Source organism: Carlito syrichta, unplaced genomic scaffold (assembly GCF_000164805.1).
Source record: "Carlito syrichta isolate Samal-C Ts95f unplaced genomic scaffold, Tarsius_syrichta-2.0.1 Scaffold303965, whole genome shotgun sequence".
Classification (NCBI taxonomy): Eukaryota; Metazoa; Chordata; class Mammalia; order Primates; family Tarsiidae; genus Carlito; species Carlito syrichta.
Window position 1 is genome coordinate 105,686 of NW_007248061.1, and position 19,435 is coordinate 125,120.

Consider the following 19,435-nt stretch of genomic DNA (forward strand, 5'->3'; position numbering starts at 1 on the left):
AAGTAACCTATTGAATTTACCAGGGCTTCAAAAAAAAACTCCACCTATATATTTAGGTTGATATTTCAATATCACTTTATAACATTAAAAAACATTACTCTCTATGTTGAATTTTATGCACATTACCTTCTAAGACCTTGCATACAAGGCATGGAGATTCTTAGCTACAGCCCAAGATTTCTGCCTAAGTAGCATTAGCTTTTTACCTGATTAATGAATTTGCTTAGGACAAAAATTACAAATAAATATAAATGTATGAAAGGTCTAAAGCAAACCTGAATTCTCACAAGACACTAATAATACATTCTAAAGAAGTGTATGAGTTATGGAAACTTACCTTTGAGACTGAGCATGTCTGTGAACGCTGACACTCTTTTATTCTGACTCTTTTGCTGAGAATCCTAGAACAGTGTAGAACACAGCCTTTTTTAGCATATGGCTTTTTTGTTTGTTCTATTTACAATGTGCATATAAGTATATTTATTTATTTTTTAAAGAGTCACTAATGATTATGAGACTAACATTCAGTAATACATACAACTTTTAAAAAATAGTTTAATTGCCATATAATTTCAGAATTATTTGGCAAGGCATGTATTTATATTGTGAAATTTTATGATTTGCTAGAAAGATTGGGGTAAGGAATGTTTTACTGTAAATATCTTAAGAGAAATTGCATTTAGATGTCATGACCCTAAATTGATCTTTTTAGTTAAGTAGATTTTTATAGTTAGAGGAGAATAATAGTTCCTAAATCAGGAGCCCTATTGCATTTGAGAATTAGGTAAATGTTCATGTTTGCTTTTGAATATATTGGATTATTGTTATTTCAGGTATCTGCTGCGTTTCCAGCCTAATGGCTTTTGAAGTTCTGATTGCTGAATTAATTGAGGTTTTTTGTTGTTGTTGTTTGGTGAGATTAAATATTATTAATTAAACGTTTGAATACTGTTTCTTATTCGTTAGAAATGGAAGTAGATTTTGGTACAAGTACTACATTTCAATGGATTTAGATGATAGTAATTGAAACATTGCTAGGTATTTGTTTGTTTGTTATTTATTTTGGCTTTTTCCTTCCACAGCAAGTTGATGTGGAAAAATGGGTATGTGTTTCCATGTCTTTGCAAAGAATCTGTGATCTAAAAGTGCATGTTTGCTGTTGCCTCTAATCTTTTTATTTTGCTTCCTAGTGTGGCTTGTACTGTTAGTGTTCAAATTAACTGCTCTATTGTAATGAACACATATTTTATAGGTCTCCAGTTAGAACCTTATGTTTCTGGTTTTGCTTCATCTGAAATGGTGCATATTAAAATACACTCCATTGCTAGAACTCTATAGTTTTTATATAATTGGCCTTGTAGTAGTGATATGCTTCTGCCAACAAGAAGACTTTGTATTATCCCTACTGTACGTTTTTTGCCAAAAACCTTGCCTGTTTAATTTTAAAACCCCACTGCTTAGCCCTTATATTTTTCCATGTACTACAGAAGAAAGCAATTATATTTATTTATGTAATATTTTAAAACGAAGGTGAATGACTGTATCATGTAGAAAAGTACAGCCCCAGGATTCTGCAGGCTAAGTTTGAGGGCCACTTTGTCACAAGTTATGTAATACAAAGTATTTTATTACCTTTGGTCTCAGTTTCTTCATCTGTTAGGGGCAAAGAAAGAAAGAAAAAAGGAGAGAGAGAGGGAATCTGCCAGTTCTTTTCTGTCCTTAATACCCCAGGGTTCTGAATGGAAATTAAGAGTCTCACCAAGATATTATATCCCTCCTCAACGTTTTTTTCCCCAAGAGTGCAAATCGGTTGAGGCTTTTCACTGTTAAAATGTTTTGTTTTAATTGGATCTGCGATTTAATATGATAAATCATTTAAGATTGACTTAACGAATGGGTCATTGGTTGCAGCATCATTATTTTTCCTGGTCTTGGGAATTCAATTCTCTTGATACAATATTTTGAGAATTTTGCTATCTCTTCAGTAGCCATTCAGAAGTAACATTTCCCAAACAATTACATGCCCATCTGGATTTTTGTGATTCTTTGATTCTTTTTCACTTCTTTCAGCCCTTTGTAGACAAGGAAACTTTTGTTTTTTTCAATTTGCCATTTCCATGATGGTAACATCCATATGGATCTTTGAGAACTACTATTTTTATATTCTATTTCTGGGAACAACTTAAATTCATCACGTATCTCTTTATGACTAGACCATTAATACTACTTTTGTTCAACTATTTGATTTAAAAATTTCATACCTTCCTTTGTGCCTATAGTTAAGATTCTGATCCAAGCTCCACGTTTTTCTCATCTTGGTAAGGAAATCTGCTTCTTTCTCAGAACAAGGATGGCACCCCTTTGTCTCTCACTCTTCTGATTATCAACATCCTAAAACACATCCTCTGTCTTTTTCCATCTTTGCTTTCCTTCACTTGCGCTGTGATACTTCTGTGCTACATCCAGATGGATATTTCTTGGCCAACCACTCAAGCTGCTTTTCATTTTCTGGTTGGGAATAGCAAGAATATGTAAATAAATAAAATCACCTCTTCACCATGGTCTCAAAGTGTTCCCATTGGTTCCTCTGTGCATGTGATTACTCTTGAGCCACTTCACTGTGCCACTTTTCTCTCGTATTTCCATAACCACGTCTCAACTCAACATTTATTTTTATTATGTTTATTTGTAAATCTTTACCCGTAGACATTGCTTTCTCATTCTGAGAAAATATCTCAGATGTTTTCCAAACTGAGAATCAAGAGACTTGGCTTTGCCAGTCAGGGACTGACTTTATCAGCTCATGTAGGCTCACTGTAGGCCATAATCTCCTTGTCTGGAGAGTAAGAATCTGGGTGGCTCCTTTCTTGTTCTCAGATGATCCTATTATGTTAATGTTAAAGCACATGTAGAAGCCATATAATGGAAAGATTCTGCTGGATTTGCTTCACTGATGATCATGATGTGTTTTTGTCTCAATTAATTTCAGACTTGTGCTCTCTCTTTCTTTGAAGTCTTGTATAGTTCACATCTTAGGCTTTGGCCATGAGAAGTTTGAAATTCCAAGCAGACAGCAGACACACTCACTGTTGTCCTGTTTGTAGGGCCTGTCAATACATTATTTATTTATTTATTCACTTTAAAAAAAAAAGTTTGAAATTCCCCGTAACACGTATACCTCGAAAGGGCAACAGAAATTACTCTAACCCCCTGCCCACCTTGCTTGGGACTGTTCACTCTGCTCTGTGGGGCTCATTCTCCTCTGTCCCTTTCTTGCATTCAGAGAGCGAAACACCCCACAGTCATCTTAAGTCATACAAATCTCATTTCAGTAACTAAAATGCTCAAGCCTGTGTAATAGGCGAACTTGAACTTAATTCAAGTTAACTTGTGTGGGGTAGCTTAGGCGGCTCCAGGGAGAAGGCCTGGAAAGAAAGGAACGTGGAAGCTGTTTCTCCCTCACCTTGCTGGATTCCTCATGCCCTGCTTGGTGTCTAGAGCTTCTGCCCCTCTCAGATGCTATGGGAAGAGAAAGGTTGGCAGGAAGGCTCTTCTTTGGTCATAATGTCATTAACCGGGCTTGCCAGGTGTCTAAAGCTGACTTCTTCTCTGGGCACTGGTGGCTGTCTTTGGGGAGCTCCCATTCCCAGAAATCTCTGACACAAGATTCTCTTACTGCGGCCAAATGAATCTCCTCCAGGTGTCAGTGACAATTACTTCCTCTTCCTGTGAGCCCTTGACAGCCTCTGACACAAGCCTAGGCTGACTATCTAGTGCGCTGGCTGTCTAGTGCGACCCTACTTGCTTGTTGGCATTGCAGTCACTGCCCAGTTGCAGCCTTCTAGTGGCTTCAGTCAGCCTCTTGCCTCTTAGTCTCTAGGTAGGGTTAGACACCATCTACAGTGTCCCATCTCCCAGGGCCAGAGGTATTCTTGAAGCTAAACTTCCTAGATTTGAAGTGAGCACAAGCTTGGGAGATAGGCAGGACTCCAGACTTACCTGCACCTTTCTCTAAGGACTGGTTTCTTTGTTCTCCAGCCTCTTCTGACAGATTGGAGGTGGTTGGTCGGTTGACCAGCTAAGGGCAGCTAACAGGTTTGTAGCCACCCCCTTTGGCATACCTGCTAGGTGGTGTAACAATGTGTTTTGGAACATGGCAGTACAGATGCTCCCTCCACTTACCATGGGGCTGCATCCTGATAAACCCATTGGAAGTTGAAAAGATCATAATTCAAAAATGTATTTAATACACCTAACCTACAGGACATCATAGCTCAGCCTGTTCTATCTTATATGTGCTCAGAACACTTACATTAATTAGCCAACAATTGGGCACAATCATATAGCACAAAGACTATTTTATAATGAAGTATTTAATAGCTCACGTAATTTATTGACTGCTACACTGAAAGGGAAAACCAAATGGTTGTATGAGTACTCAAGGTATGGTTTCTACTGAACCGGTTTCTTCTTCACACCATTGTAAAGTTGGAAAATCATAAATAGAACCATAGTCAAGTGGGAAACCTTCTGCACTTGCCATTGTTTGTTCTGAGGTGTCCTATGTAACATCTGTTGTATTGCTTGTCTAGAGTGTATTTAACAACAGCAGGTTAAGACCTTTAGGAGGCTTATAAAACTTAAATGTATATGAAAATTAAAATGACTTCTTTATAACTTTTCCAATGACATAATTCTGGATAGCTTTATCAGAGGTCCCTCCCTGCTTCCCAGCTCTTTTTCTTCTTTCATCTTCTTTCCTCTCTCCCCTCATCAGTGTCTCTTTGAGCATCTGTGCAACTTTTTAATCTTAAATCTATTGAGTTATCAAATGCTGCTTTTCACATTTTTTTTTTTTGGAGTCGGAGTCTCACTCTGTCACCCAGACTGGAGTGCAGTGGCCGCTCCCGGCCACCACACCCTAGACCTGCTGGGCTCCGGTGATCCTTCCGCCTCAGCCTTCCGAGTAGCCAGAATTACAGGCATGCACTACCACGCCCGACTGATTTTTTGATTTATTGTGGAGATGAGGTCTCGTTGCCCAGGTGAGTCTCGAACCCGCGGGCTCAGGCAATCCACTCACCTCAGCCTCCCAAAGGCGCGGGATTACAGACTGAGCCACCGAGCCCGGCTACTTTTCACACGTTAAAAGAGAGCAAACATTTTGATTCCAGGATAAAAAAGTAATTCCTAAGTACTTCCATCTCCTCCACGCCCAGCTCTCCCTAACCCATGGCATTGGCTTTCAATGTGGAGGCCATACTTGACGTCATGGGTGAAGGTGACAGCAATAAAAGGATGGAAGCATTGTCTGTAGACCAAATGATGTCTTATAATAAGCTTTGAAAAAAATGTTGGCACTGTTGTAATTGTTAAAATACAAAATCATTTCAGATGTTCATAACTCAATAATTGAAAAAATTATGCATTTTCACACACAAGTACTATTATGTGAAGGTCTGTGAAACACTTTCACTCTATCAAGGTTCATTTATGTTTGAAATGGTTTTAATTATATATATAATCTTCTTTATTATGATATAGACAATTTTTATATGTATGTGGTAGTCTGAATTCAGGGTGGGCTTTACATGTCTTCAAGGCATTGCGGTCCATTTTTCTTATGTAGAAATCAATTTATTTTGGGTTTAGAGAAATTCCCTGCTGAGTCAAGCTGGGAAAAGAAAAAACTCAGATAGTCCTTCTACTTCATGTTTTAGGTATTCATGCAGTTCTGTGCTTTATAAACACATGTCACAGAGATAAACTGTGAAGACTTAGAGAAGCTTATCACAATCATGTATTTTTCCTTTACTGTTCTTCTACATATGTAGTGTCAAATCTATTTCAAAGGAAAGGACAACTTGTTTAGATACTGTCTGTACAGAGTTGTTGATAGGTTGAAAAAGACAGCAGTTGCTACAAATCTGTCAAAAGATGCATTTTTTTTAGACATATCTGCATACTCTTCCCATAGCTAGATGCCAGTGATGGTCATTAACACAAGTGACATGAACATTTCTATGAGAAGTGTCACCATGTGTATAATTACTCTGTCATGGGCTGATAGTGGAGCCCCTTTCAGATGTTTTCTAGACCGGCAATCAAATGTCTGTCTCATTGGAGCAGTCTTAGATATTTTCAGTGGGGAAACCTTAGAAAGTTAAGCTTTTCCATAGGGTAATTTTTATCATAGGAGTGATAGTTGAGGTTTTTCACAAATACATATTCACATGTGCTATTAGACAGTATGTATTGATAATTGTTGGAACCTTCATTAACTAAATATATTTTCCTATAAACCTAAGCCTTTGGTGGTGAGATAACTTTTTCCTTTTTTTAGCACAAGTGAGTAGTTCTATTAAGCAAAGAATAGTACACTCTCAAGAAGGGAGAGCGGGTAGAAACCTTCCCTTTCTTTACATAATGAAGTTTACCAGATATTTCTTCACAAAGGAGAGGTTACCAGTTGGAGTCTTATGAAGACTACTAGCATTTTGATACATGGAGAAGGAAAAAATGGCCAAAAAAAGAAGAGAGAGAAAGATTTAATTTTAGGGGACATTTTACCTCCTTAATGGAAACTTCATACCAGAAGGACTTCTGAGTCTAAATTTTACCCTACTGTCTCAGATTGTTGCATTTGATAATTATTTTAATGACAAGCCCCCTCCCGTGTTTGTTGCTAGTTTCTTATTTATATAATTTTTGAGGAAACATTTTAATAAAAGTTGTTTTAAAAGTTCTAAGATAGGTCCTTAGAGCTGTTAATTTTTAAAAATATGTTTTCATTTTACTAAGCTAAAATAGCAAAGGAAACATTTTAATAAAAGTTGTTTTAAAAGTTCTAAGATAGGTCCTTAGAATTGTTAATTTTTAAAAATCTGTTTTCGTTTTACTAAGCTGAAATAGCAGTTAAAGAAAATCTAGGTTGAACTGAAAGGCATAATTATATGTTAGAAGTTTTCTACGCCACCTAGATTACTGTTTCTTTCTTGGTACCTGTAATAGATTAGATGTACTTTTATGCATTCTCTTGTCCATATTTTTAACAATTTTCAGTATAAGATATTGCTATTTGTTTTTCTACTCGTAATCATTTGCATTTGTTGAGAAAATCCTTTAGTTCTTTACTACATCGAGTGACTTAAACTTGTAGACCAAAGACAGTTCTGGTGCTTTTTGTTTGTCCATTTGGCATGCACAGCCATTTGTGTTAAAATATAAGGATAGGAATTTCTCTTCCTGGTTTTCATGTTAATGTAGCAAGTGCTCTAAGTTCTTGCTCATATTTGAACTTTGCCTGGCCGGTCAATTCTGAAATAATCTAACCCCGGGCCACTTGCAGTTTTGCCCTACAGAACTAAAATTCCCCCCTTTTGTATTTCTGTGCAAATTGATCATCATCTACAAAAATTCTTGTAAGGCAAAAAGCAACTTGGAATCCATGCCGTGTGCCTTTACAATAATTTCCCTTGTTATCATCTCTTACTCTGTTCTGTCTAATGAGATTTACTTCTTGTCTGATGACATTTTCATGAGTAAAATAAGTCAGATAACCTATTTCTTTGTTAAACTTGTTGTAAGTCTAAAAAATATATCCTCCACGCCTGAAGAGGCTACTTTCTTCAGTACGTATCTTCGTGTGTGGGTTTCTTTTTTTCCTTTCCATCATGTCAGACTTTAAAGTGTTTTTAGTTGTTCTTTTTTTGTTTGTTGCTTTTTATCATACGTAAGCAATGTTTATGTTGAGATTAAAATGATATATTCATCCTTTTTGTTTTAATGAATTTTGCTTTCTTCTTTGCCTTTGAATGATCCCTTTTGAATATCTCATGATGCTATAGCATAATTTTGATAGTCTAGCAATAGAGCTAAACTAAGCAATGCATGATTTGTACAAAAAGTTAATGCCAATAATGCCACTGATACCACAAAAAATCTTTTATATTCTTATTTTTTTGAAAATAATATATGTCTATTACATCTCCTGTTTTTTCTCATTCTACAGATGGATATTTTAGCATTTGTTGATTTGCAGTATTCATTCTATTTTGTTGTAAATAAAGATTATTCTCTCCTGTGTCTTATTCTTCTTGTAGTCCAATACAACTTACAAATTCTGAATAGCAGGCCTAAGCATATCTACTGACCACTCTTTTTTTCTGTCTACTACAATTTTAGAGTAGTTCAACTTAGATAACTGACAAAATTAGGCCAACAACTTTTTTTAAAGAAAAACCCCCAAACTCAGCTAAATTAAATGAATCTCAGGAAGAGAGTATTTATTATAAACCATGGGCTATGACAAAATATTACATTTTTATATTTCTTTAAATTAAGGTTTAAAAATGATTTTGCCGAATTTTTAAATTTAGTGACATCACTATCATTAGTGAACCACAGATGGGCATATAATTGGTCAGTTTCAACATGGAAAATAAAATTTCTGATATCATTTTTCATTAATATCCATTGTAACATTGTAACTAAACAGCCTGTATTTTCTAAGCCAAGAATAAAAGGTTCTTTATAATTTTTCTTTCAAATTGTAATATTGAAAATGAAAAGAATCAGTCTCAATGGAACTTACATTTAGTAATACACATATTGCTATGTAAGTGTGCTTCAGGGCAAAACTAATTCACAAATATATTAGGATACTTTCCCTTGCTGTTTTCTTTAAAACAAATGTGTCTGTGCTTGTCTTTTCTCTGTAGGAGTTAGACGTGCTCCCAATAACTAAATTCAGCCTTAAGTTTGGAAATACATTGTTTTTCCTTCTTAGTTTTTTTTTCCTTTCATTTGTGCCCTTCATTTAGGAATAAGAAGTCTAAGAAACTTTAGGAGTCTAAAGAAAAATTAAGTAACATATATATATACACGCATATATATATGTATTACACAGGCAGACACACATACATGCAAACATTATGTTTTGAAGAAGAAAAAATAGCTATTATACATGAAAGGACACATTCATGTATATTATTATACATGAAAGGACACATTCAACATCTTAAGCGGGGAAGAGAAATGTGATTTCTTTGAAATTTGCCTCACAATATGTAGTCTCTAAGAAATGGCTCATTGTTATTTTGCATGAAATATGAGCAGCTCATGCAACATGTTAGTTTACAATCTACCTTACCTGTCTCTAATCTACTGGTTTTACTGAAACAGTTGGGTTACTGTGTATACCACTGCATTTTTATGTAAAAAATAAAAGATTTTTAAAGCATTTTTAGAGGATACACTTAAGATTATATCTTTTCTTGGTACTTAGAAATGTTGTAAATGGAATCATGCATTAAGGTAGAGCAGCATGTTTTCACAGAAACAGGAAGAACTAATGTAAAGCATTTTTAAAAAGAGTTTTGCTTGCTACAGCTTTTCTCTAGCATGTAGTTGATACTAAATTTTGTTGCAATAACACAGTGAATGTGTTTTTTTATGTTTATTGTTTACATAGCTCCATTGAGGACAATGGAGTCTTTGCAAATAAGAGATATTTTAAATTAAATTTTTCAGATGATGTATATTTAATATTTTCTCTTTTTTTTCTTATGCCCCTACAGAAATTCATGATGAAGGTAAGACATTGGATGATCTGCTATATATGCAATACTTTGTATGTTTTAAGGAATATAAAATGTTTTAAGGTTATATAAATTTGTTTTATTTTTAAATCCATGGCCCTTTTCTTCACATTTTATAGTTTTTAAAAGTCAATTCAGCCAGGCACAGTGGCTCATGCCTGTAATCCCAGCACTTTGAGAGGCAGAGGCAAGAGGATTGCCTGAGCCCACAGGTTCAAGACCAGTTGGGGAAACTTGGTGAGACCTTGTCTACAGTACATCAAAAAATTAGCTGGGCGTGTGGTGTATGCCTGTAGTTCCAGCTACTTGGAAAGCCGAAGCACATGGATCGCCTGAGCCCAGTAGGTCAAGGCTGCAGTGGCCATGAGTGTGCCACTGCACTCCAGCCTGGGTGAAAAAGTGAAACTCTGACTCAAAAAATAAATAAATAAATAAAAATAAAAAGCAATTCAAACTTTGGAACTTTTAATTACTGCTTAGATATAAGTCAACAAACATTTGACATCTTTGGGTCATATTGTAACGTAGTAAGTTAATTAGCTAGTGTTAGTAATTTACCTTATTAAAGCATAGTTTTTTGGTAGCTCTCCATATAAAATATTCACTCGGAGGCTGATTTGGCTATTTTGTGTTTAAGTACTCTTATATGAATACACAGGGAATGTTCTTTACTGGGAAATTAGGAGAGGCACCAAGAAACTAATTCTGTTTCAGAGGAAGTGAAAATAATTTAGCCCTTTTTCATTTCTCAATTAAATTAGAAAAATAAAAAAGTTGTAAAAGGAAACAGATGAAAAGAGAAAAGTAAAACATATAGCCATGTCATTGAAGGAATATGTTGAAGAAGGATAGGAGAAGCGGAATGTAGTTTTTTGAGGATATATAGAAGAAAATTTTGTTTCATTTTTTTACGTGCTACCATATTTATCCTGTAATATTCATGAGATTTAATTTTTTTATCTTACATCTGAGAAGCAACAGTTAAATTTATTTGTGTTCAGTTAATAAGAGCTTAATGTAATTTATAATAAAAGAATTCTTTTTCAAAAGATATAAACTTTGAGAAATATTAATAAAAATACCAGAGATAGATTGAAAAGGTTACTTTAAAGAAAGGCAAGTGTACTCTTTACAGTCTGTTGAATTACTTAAGTCGGTTATGCATTTATATGTCACAAACTCTGAAAACTGAACCAGGTGCATTACTGGGTACCCACACTGTACTTATTCACTAACAATAAGGATTTGGAAGCTTTGATGACAAAACAGCATTTCTTTGAGGCTGTTTATCAATAAGAACATAGAATGTCTTTCAAAACTTCAAATAACTCCAGCTCTTATTTTTCAGTAGAAAATACAAGTATTATTGTTACATTGTGAAGCAAGGACACTAATCACTAAATTAGACATCTCATCAGACAAGGGTTTTACTTGAGAAAATACAGCAGCAAAACACGAATATTTCCTCTTCTTGCTAATAATAGAGAATGAAATTGGGTTGGAAAAAAATTCAATTTTTCTTACAGAATCTACAATTACTGTATTCATATTGTCACCTCGCCCTTATTCCAATTCCCTATCCGATGTCATCTCGACTTCCCCTTGGAGAAGGATGAATGCCATAGTTACCTGAAACAGATATCTCAAGCTCCTTTGTAAGAGCAAAAGATTCATATATAAACCAGTGCATGTAAAAAGATAATGTAGAATCTGTTAAAATCAGGTGGTGTGCCTAAAGTAATTTAATTAGGCTCCGATTTCTTTTAACTGTGAGGCCAGAAGGCCAATAGCTATTTTCATACCTGCACTGGATGATCTAGAAAGGTTAGTATTTGATTAAGGGGAGAGCATATGCATACAATTAGAATAATTTAAGCCATTTAAAATGAAAAAGATGCTGAATTTTATTTAGCTTTCGCCTTTCAGTCGTGATTTGCTTTGGGTTTCATATCCAAAACCCATTGTTTAACCTCTTATAACCAGACGGATGCCTTCCTGTTGCAGGAGCCTATTTCTGCTTATGGTGTGAAACAGTGTTGAATTCGTACTATCCTAAGTCTGATTTGTTCCCTAAGGAGGCTTTTGTTAAAGATACCATGCCAAGTAAACCATTCAGTGTCAAGTGGCAGTTTTGACAGCATTCAACTGGCTTTGTCAGGCACATCTATTTTGAACTGAAGCCAGAACTCTAATTGATTATTATAATCATTCTGTGGCCCTGTTTTATGATTCACCACGTGTAAATGGCAGAACTGTTTGAGGATGGCCTGCTGCTGGGGACCCACAGGCAGATGGAAATGCCAGGCTCAGCAATCCTGGGATGATCTTGTGTACAGTATGCTGTTCACATTTGCAAGTCTTTCTCAGATAATGAGAAGGATTAAACACAGATATTTTTCTATTACTTTCCTGAAACAACCAGGTTTTCTATTTCCCAAGTATCACTATTAGTATTTGAAGATAAAAGCGTCTACATTTAAATATTAGAGCCCTGGAAAAGAAATCTTTTACTATGAATTTCTTTTTGTTGTTATTTGTAATTTTTAATATTGGCAGTGTGATTCAGTATTGCCCAAAGTAATAAACTTTTTAAAAGATTCCATTGTTTAACTTCTAAAATGGCATATTATATTGTAGCATTCAAGGGAGATAGAAAAATGCTCCTGTAGAGTCTGACTTATTTTAAAAATATTACATCATAATGGCCAGGAATTATGAGAAATATCTTACATTGATTGACTGAGCATTTTTGTACAGAAAAGATGATTACAGTCAGACGCAGTGTAATCCCAGCACTTTGGGAGGCAGAGGCGAGAGGATTACCTGAACTCAGTGGTTCAAGACCAGCGTAGGAAACTTGGCAAGACCTTCTGTACAGTACATCAGAAAATTAGCCGATTGTGGTGGCATAAGCCTGTAGTGCTAGCTACTTGGAAGGCTGAGGTAGAACGATTACCTGAACCCTGCAGGTTGAAGCTGCAGTGGCTGCGAGTGTGCCACTGCACTCTAGCCTGGGTGACAAAGTGAGACTCCAACTCAAAAAAAGAAAAATTTAAAAAAAGAAAAGATGATTAGAAAAACAGAAAACCTTAAAATATTTAGATGTTACATAGTAAATTAAATGGCTTTAATTAACAACAATACAAGAAACATATTAATAAGCAAATATATATTGCAAACATGTATAGTTGTCCCTTTGTATTCATAAGGGATTGGTTCCAGTACCTCCCACAGATACCAAAATCTATGAATGCTCAAGTACCTTATTAAAATAGTGTAGGACTTGCATATACACTATGCATACTGTTCCCTGTGCTTTTACTAATCTCTAGATTATTACAATACCTACCACAATGTAAATGCTACATAAATAGTTGTATTGTGTTTTAAAAATCTATATTATTTTTATTGTTTTTAAAAATTATTTTCCATCCAACATTGGCAGAATCCGGTAAAGTTACATAGGAATATTTTTGTTTTATTTTTTTAGAGACAGGCTCTTGCTCTGTTACTCAGGCTGGAGTGTAGTGGTACCATCATAGCTCACTGCAGCCTCAAGCTTCTAGCCTCAGGTTGTCCTCCTGCCTCAGCCTTTCGAGTAAATGGGATTATAGGCATGAACCACCATGCCTGACTCTGGGCCTACTATATTTCAAAGACACAGAGCCAGAAACAAATCAGAAAGAACAAAACAAAGAGCCAGTAATGTTCATGTGTGTAAAACCTTTATAGTTACATACATAAATGAAATTGTGTAGGCAAAGCTTTACAGTAAAAGGAACTCTTTTTGGTTAATTTCAAGACCTTGTTCTTTAAGAAAATTTCATTTTGATTGGTGTGATTGTCAAGTATTATTAAAGTTCAGCTGGATTTTACTGCTTTGGAACTCAAATCTGTTATGAAAAGGTGAGCTCCTATCAAAGAAATTCAAACCAGACAAAGTAAATAAAATTATTCTTGGCCACAATAAGTCAACTGTATTACAGAAAAGATAATTACTCTCTAAAGAGAGCCTTATTCTATGAAGGAACATAATTTTTCAAAGTATATTTTTTCCTTTTGTGAAAAAATTAATTTTTTTAATGAACAGAAGTTCTTAATTTTTCCAGTTTTATTGAAGTGTAATTGACAAACGTTGTACATATTTACAGTGTACAGTGTGATGTTTTGAATATAGGTATACACTGTGAAATGATCATCACAATCAAATTAATCAACACATGCTTCACCTGAAAAAATTAATTTTTAAAGCATTTTTATTATCTTAATACCTTTTAATATCTGTTTTAAGAATGGCTTTCCAAGCTGGGCTCGGTGGCTCAGCCTGTAATCCCGCGCCTTTGGGAGGCTGAGGTGAGTGGATTACCTGAGCCCGCGGGTTCGAGACCCGCCTGGGCAGCAAGACTTCATCTCTACAATAAATCAAAAAATCAGCCGGGCATGGTAGCGCATGCCTGTAATCCCGGCTACTTGGAAGGCGGAGGCGGAAGGATCGCCGGAGCCCAGCAGGTCGAGGGTGCGGTGGCCGGGAGTGGCCACTGCACTCCAGTCTGGGCGACCGAGTGAGACTCCAACTCAAAAAAAAAAAGAAAAAGAATGGCTTTCTGTGTTTTCAAGCATAACATAAAAAATTTATTTAAGAAATTATATGGAGCAATATCTTTTTTTTTACTAAAAAAGATACAATGATATTGGATATTAAAGTAACTTTCTTCCACACTTCTTAAAGTATGGATCAGTATTATCATTCATTCTTAAAATCCTTAAGATCTCTTGTTCCTACAGAAAAAAAAAAAGTGCAAACTCTTCGGCATGACATTTTGTACCTTCCATGATCTTTCCCTGGTCTAATTTAATAATTCCTGTTAAGTTTCTCTGTGAAACTACAATCCCATGATCCCTTGCAATTACATACCATGGTGCTTTTATGCATACTCCTCACTCAGCTTGAATTGGGCTGCCTCACAACCAGTTTTTAATTCAACAGATTTTTACTGAGTGCTTGCTGTGGTCTGACCTTGTGCTGGGAGCTGGAGATGAAATGATCATCAGGAGAAGGTCATAGTTCTCAGTCTGGTCAAAGAGAGAAAGGTTCTTGCAGTGTAGAGTGGTAAGACCGATGTGCTGGGAGCAACTGGATTTGAAGAAACCAAAGAGGCATGATGCAGGAGGTCGCCCTTAACCTGAATTTTAAAATGTAGTTTATAAGGCAGAAAAGACTACAGAGACAGGGAACATTGTGTTCCAAGACAGGGCAGCTTGAAAGCAGTGTGGCATATTTAGGGAAGAGAAAGATGTTTGGGCATGTTTGGAGCGTAATGTGATTGTAGGATCAGGCTGAAAAGAATTGAGACTAAATATCTCCATACTTCCATTTCTCAAAGTGTGGTCCCTGGGTCAACATCACCAGCACCACCTGGGAGATTTTTGAAATGAAACTTCTCTGTATCTACCCCAGACATACTGAATCAGAATCTCAGTGGTGAGGCCCAGGAATCTGTGTTTTCACAAACTCTTTAGGTGATCTGTAAGCATGGCAACATTTAAGGAGCCCTCTTCTATTTTATAGGATAGAATTGGACTCTTTCCTATAAGCAATTAGGAGGGATGGAAAGTTTTTAAGCCTGAAGGTGATATAATCAGTTTTGTGTTTTAGAAAGACTTGTTCAGTTGAACCAATATTTATTTAGTACTTCCTGTGTGTCAGGCATTTAGGTAGGCACCTGGGATATAATAATCACCATGGTGCCATAGTTCCTGCCCAATGGAAATCATAATATAATGGGAAACATAGATAATAACTAATAAACTATGAATAAATAATTGTAAATTATGATGATTATTTACTGATACCAAATTTATTCTTCAAGAACTAGATCAGACGTTAACCCCATAATTGAGATTTTTCTCGGTAGCCTTATTCCAATGTAAGTATTATTTTCTTGTCTGCAATGGCTCTTACTGCATTCTTTGCTACTAAACTTTCCCTTGTAAGCAAGAGAGTATTTTGCTGATTTAGTTAAGTTACTCTTATGTTTTATTCTCTTCTGTTCTCCTTTTCTCCCTTCTCTTTATAGACCGCTCAAGGTGGTGGTCATCGAACACTCCTCTATGGACATGCCATATTGCTACGCCATTCCTACAGTGGCATGGTGAGTAGACGTTTTGGTTTCATATCTCATATGGTCATGCTAATACATTTGGGGACACACAGGGAGTGTTGGTAATACCATTTCGGCAGTAGTATTAGTGAGCTTAGATGTATATGCCCTTTAATATCTTTGTACTCTGGTTACTTAGCTTGTTTAAAAGTTGAAGATGAGCTTAGAGGGGCTTCAAGATTCTTTAATTCTATCATTTTATAGCTACCATTTTTAGTACCTTACTTTTGATAGAGTTGTTTCAGGAAAGCAAAGGTGTAAGAGTCCAGTAAGAAATATTTCTTTTGGGATTTGTTTTAAACAGCTCATTTATAGCAGAAATGCAGTATCATTATTGCAAGATAAGAGAAAAAATTCTATCTGTGAGCTCCTATGTTAATTCTACTCACTAACTTCTTTTTGTTCCTCACTAGGTGTTTTCTTATTCCACCTCAGCTCCTTTACCTGATTATCCATTGGGCTTCTATCAAACATTGTTTCCTCATTCTCTATATATACACATATGTATATATATATTTAAAGTATATATATGTTTTTATATATTTTATAAATACTTTAATATATTTTTGCATGTATATATGTACACACACACACACACACACACACACAATTAACCCTTGAATACACAGGGCTTAGAAGTGCCAACCCCCTCCATAGTTGAAAATCATGTATAGCTTTGACTCTCCAAAAACTTAACTACTGATAGCCTACTGCTGACCTGAAGATTTTGAATGTTATATGTTTTCTATATATGGTTAATGTAAGCTAAAGAAAATAAAACGTTATTAAGAAAATCATAAGGAAAATAGGTTCCTATTCATTAAGTAGAAGTAGATCATCATAAAGGGCTTCATCCTTGTCCTCTTCACATTGAATTGGCTGAGAAGGAGGAAGGAGAGGGAGAGTTGGTCTTATTTTTTTATGGTTGGCAGAGATGGAAGAAAATCTGGGTATAAATGGGCCTGAGAAGTTCAGACCCAGGTTGTTCAAGGGTCAACTGTATATAAATATTGTAAACATATGCAAAAGTTTAATTCTATTTTTTGAAAAAATCTTTATTAAATTATAAAAGAAATACATATATATTTTATAATATTTGCATACTAATGAGAAAAACTTTGTAAAAACTTTCAATATTTTTCTGGTTTTGAATTTTTCTTTTACATAATTGAGATCTTACTACAGTAGCAAATTCATATCTAGATTTTATTGCATATTATTTTAACATAAGCATTGTCCATGTTATATAAATTCTTCATCAACGTAATTTGTGGTTATGTGATAGTTCAATATCTAGAAGTATAACATAATCATTCCTTTTAAAAAGGAGATAATTCTCATATTATATAAATTGTTCTAGAGAAGAAGACTAATTATAGCCTCAATACTCATGTCCAACAAGCACATACACATTTTCAATCTCTCTCTCTCTCTCTTTTTTAAGTTGGAGTCTCACTCTTGTCACCCAGGCTGGAGTGTAGTGGCATGCTCACAGCCACCACAGCCTCAACCTGTTGGGTTTAGGCAATCCTTCTGCCCCAACCTTCCAAGTAACTGGCACTACAGATGCATGCCAACATGCCCAGCTAGTTTTTGGTATTTATTGTAGAGACAGGGTCTCACAAAGTTACCCAGGCTGATCTCAAACATCCAGGCTCAGGCAGTCCTCTCGTCTCGACCTCCCAAAGTGCTGGGATTATAGGCTGAGCCACTGCGCCTGACCTTTCAATCTCAATCATGGATATTGATGTGATAATCTGATTTTAAATGTCAGGTTAATGGAATCAAAGATATAAAAGAGAAGTATAGAAAAAATATAGGTATGAGTTTAATGATTATTTAATAATATTTCTATTAATTTGCTACATCACATAAATAGGTCATATAAAAAAATGTGATCATCTTCACAAGTACTGAAAAGGTCTTTAATAAAACTCAACAAATTGCTGCATGCAGTGGCTCATGCCTGAAATCCTAGCACTTTGGGAGGCAACGGCAGGAAGATTGCTTGACGACAGGAGTTCAAGACCAGCTGGGCAACATAGCAAGACCCCATCTCTACAAAAATAAAAATAAAAGTTAGTAGATTTAATGACACACGCCTATGGTTCCAGCTACTCAAGAGGCTGAGGCAGGAAGATGGCTTGGGCCCAGGAGGTTGAGGCTGCAGTGAGCTGTAATCATACCACAGTACTCCATCCTGGGTGAAAGAGCAAGACCCTGTCTCAAAAACAAAACGAAAACAGAAAAAACTCAGCACCCATTCTTAAAAAAAACTAAGAATTGATTATTTTTTCCTCAATGATAAAGAATATCAATGTCAAATCAATAGTGAACATCATAACTGTGAAACACTGAAACCATTCTGGATCAAATTAACTAAAATAAATGAAAATAATAATATGTTTTATCTTCCATTTATAACTAATATTTTTTCTGGAAATTTTGACTGAGATGGCTGGATACAAAATTTTAAAAAAGTAAAACTGTATAGTAAAATGGCTGGATATAAGACAAATATACGAAAACTTGTTTTTATAGAGCAGTTACACATCAAAATTTCATGGAAAGACTTCCATATCCATGGCAATCAAAACACATAAACTGTATAAAATAATAAATGTGAGGGTTTGTTTTAAGAAACGACTCTCTATACATAATAGATGGGTTAAGAGTCTGAATTTGGTTGTTAGCTCTGGCTTCATTCTCACTTTGCCCACATGCTGGGCAGCCTGGAATACATTTTGTAATTAAGCCTGTAATTGCAACAGAGACTTTCATCCATTCATTCAATAAGTATTAGTTTGCATCTACTGTGTCCTAGGAACTGTTCTAAATGCTGGATAGAGTATTGAATAAGGCCACGTCTTTGCCCTCATGGAACTTAACTAACATTTAGTAGAATAACTATAGTATCTACCTCAAAATTGCTGTGAACAGTAAAGGAGAAAATGTATATTAGTAGTCACAGTACCTAATACTGTAATATTATTGAGAAATATTGAAAAATACTTTATGTTTTTGCCTAGGATGTTTGAGTATTGTAAAGTTGTTATCTTTTTTCCAAATAAAGGCAGATGTGTAGCACAGTTTAGATCTAAAGTCTCTAAACCTCAAGGTAAGCTGTCTTGAGGTCAGATTCAGTTTTGCACTGGTTAAAACCAAGTTTGGGTACCTTTGAAGCCTCTTTCCAATAACCTTGGGAACCAGTGCTTTGTTGTCAAGGGACAAAATCAGAGTATCAGGTCAATTTTATTTCACATCTCCATGGCACTGAATTTCTCCTGACGTGCCAGGATAGCTGCCCCTGATTGGCTCATCTTCTGCCTTCTCACACTCAAAGACACCCACTTATAGGATGGGCCCTACAGCATAATAAGACATTTCTAGTCTTTGCATTAATTGTCCAGTAATTCTAGAGGGAGCTTGCTCAATCTCTAGAATTGTCTCTGTGTACTCTTTGTAGGGCTCGTGTTCTTGCTGGCAGTGTACTTGCTTGGTGGAGATGGTAGTGTGTTTTGAGCTCCTTCCACATTCATCTTTGTATCTTCTTTCTTACAACACTTAGTCTCATGGGGGTAGGGAAGAGACCTCGTCTCTACAAGAAATCAAAAAATCAGCCGGGCGTGGTAGCGCATGCCTGTAATTCCGGCTACTCGGAAGGCTGAGGCGGAA

General features: G+C 35.6%; 1 protein-coding gene across 1 annotated transcript in view; it reads left to right on the forward strand.

Moving 5' to 3' along the window:
• The window catches only part of RYR2 (ryanodine receptor 2), a gene marked incomplete at its 3' end in the record, with an annotated part of 448,211 nt that overhangs the window by 95,469 nt on the left and 333,307 nt on the right, over window positions 1–19,435 (forward strand). The window contains exons 4-6 of the mRNA XM_008059232.1: window positions 1,083–1,103; window positions 9,579–9,593; window positions 15,677–15,751. Of these exons, the coding sequence (XP_008057423.1) occupies window positions 1,083–1,103; window positions 9,579–9,593; window positions 15,677–15,751 (111 nt within the window). The remainder of the gene's footprint in view (window positions 1–1,082; window positions 1,104–9,578; window positions 9,594–15,676; window positions 15,752–19,435) is intronic.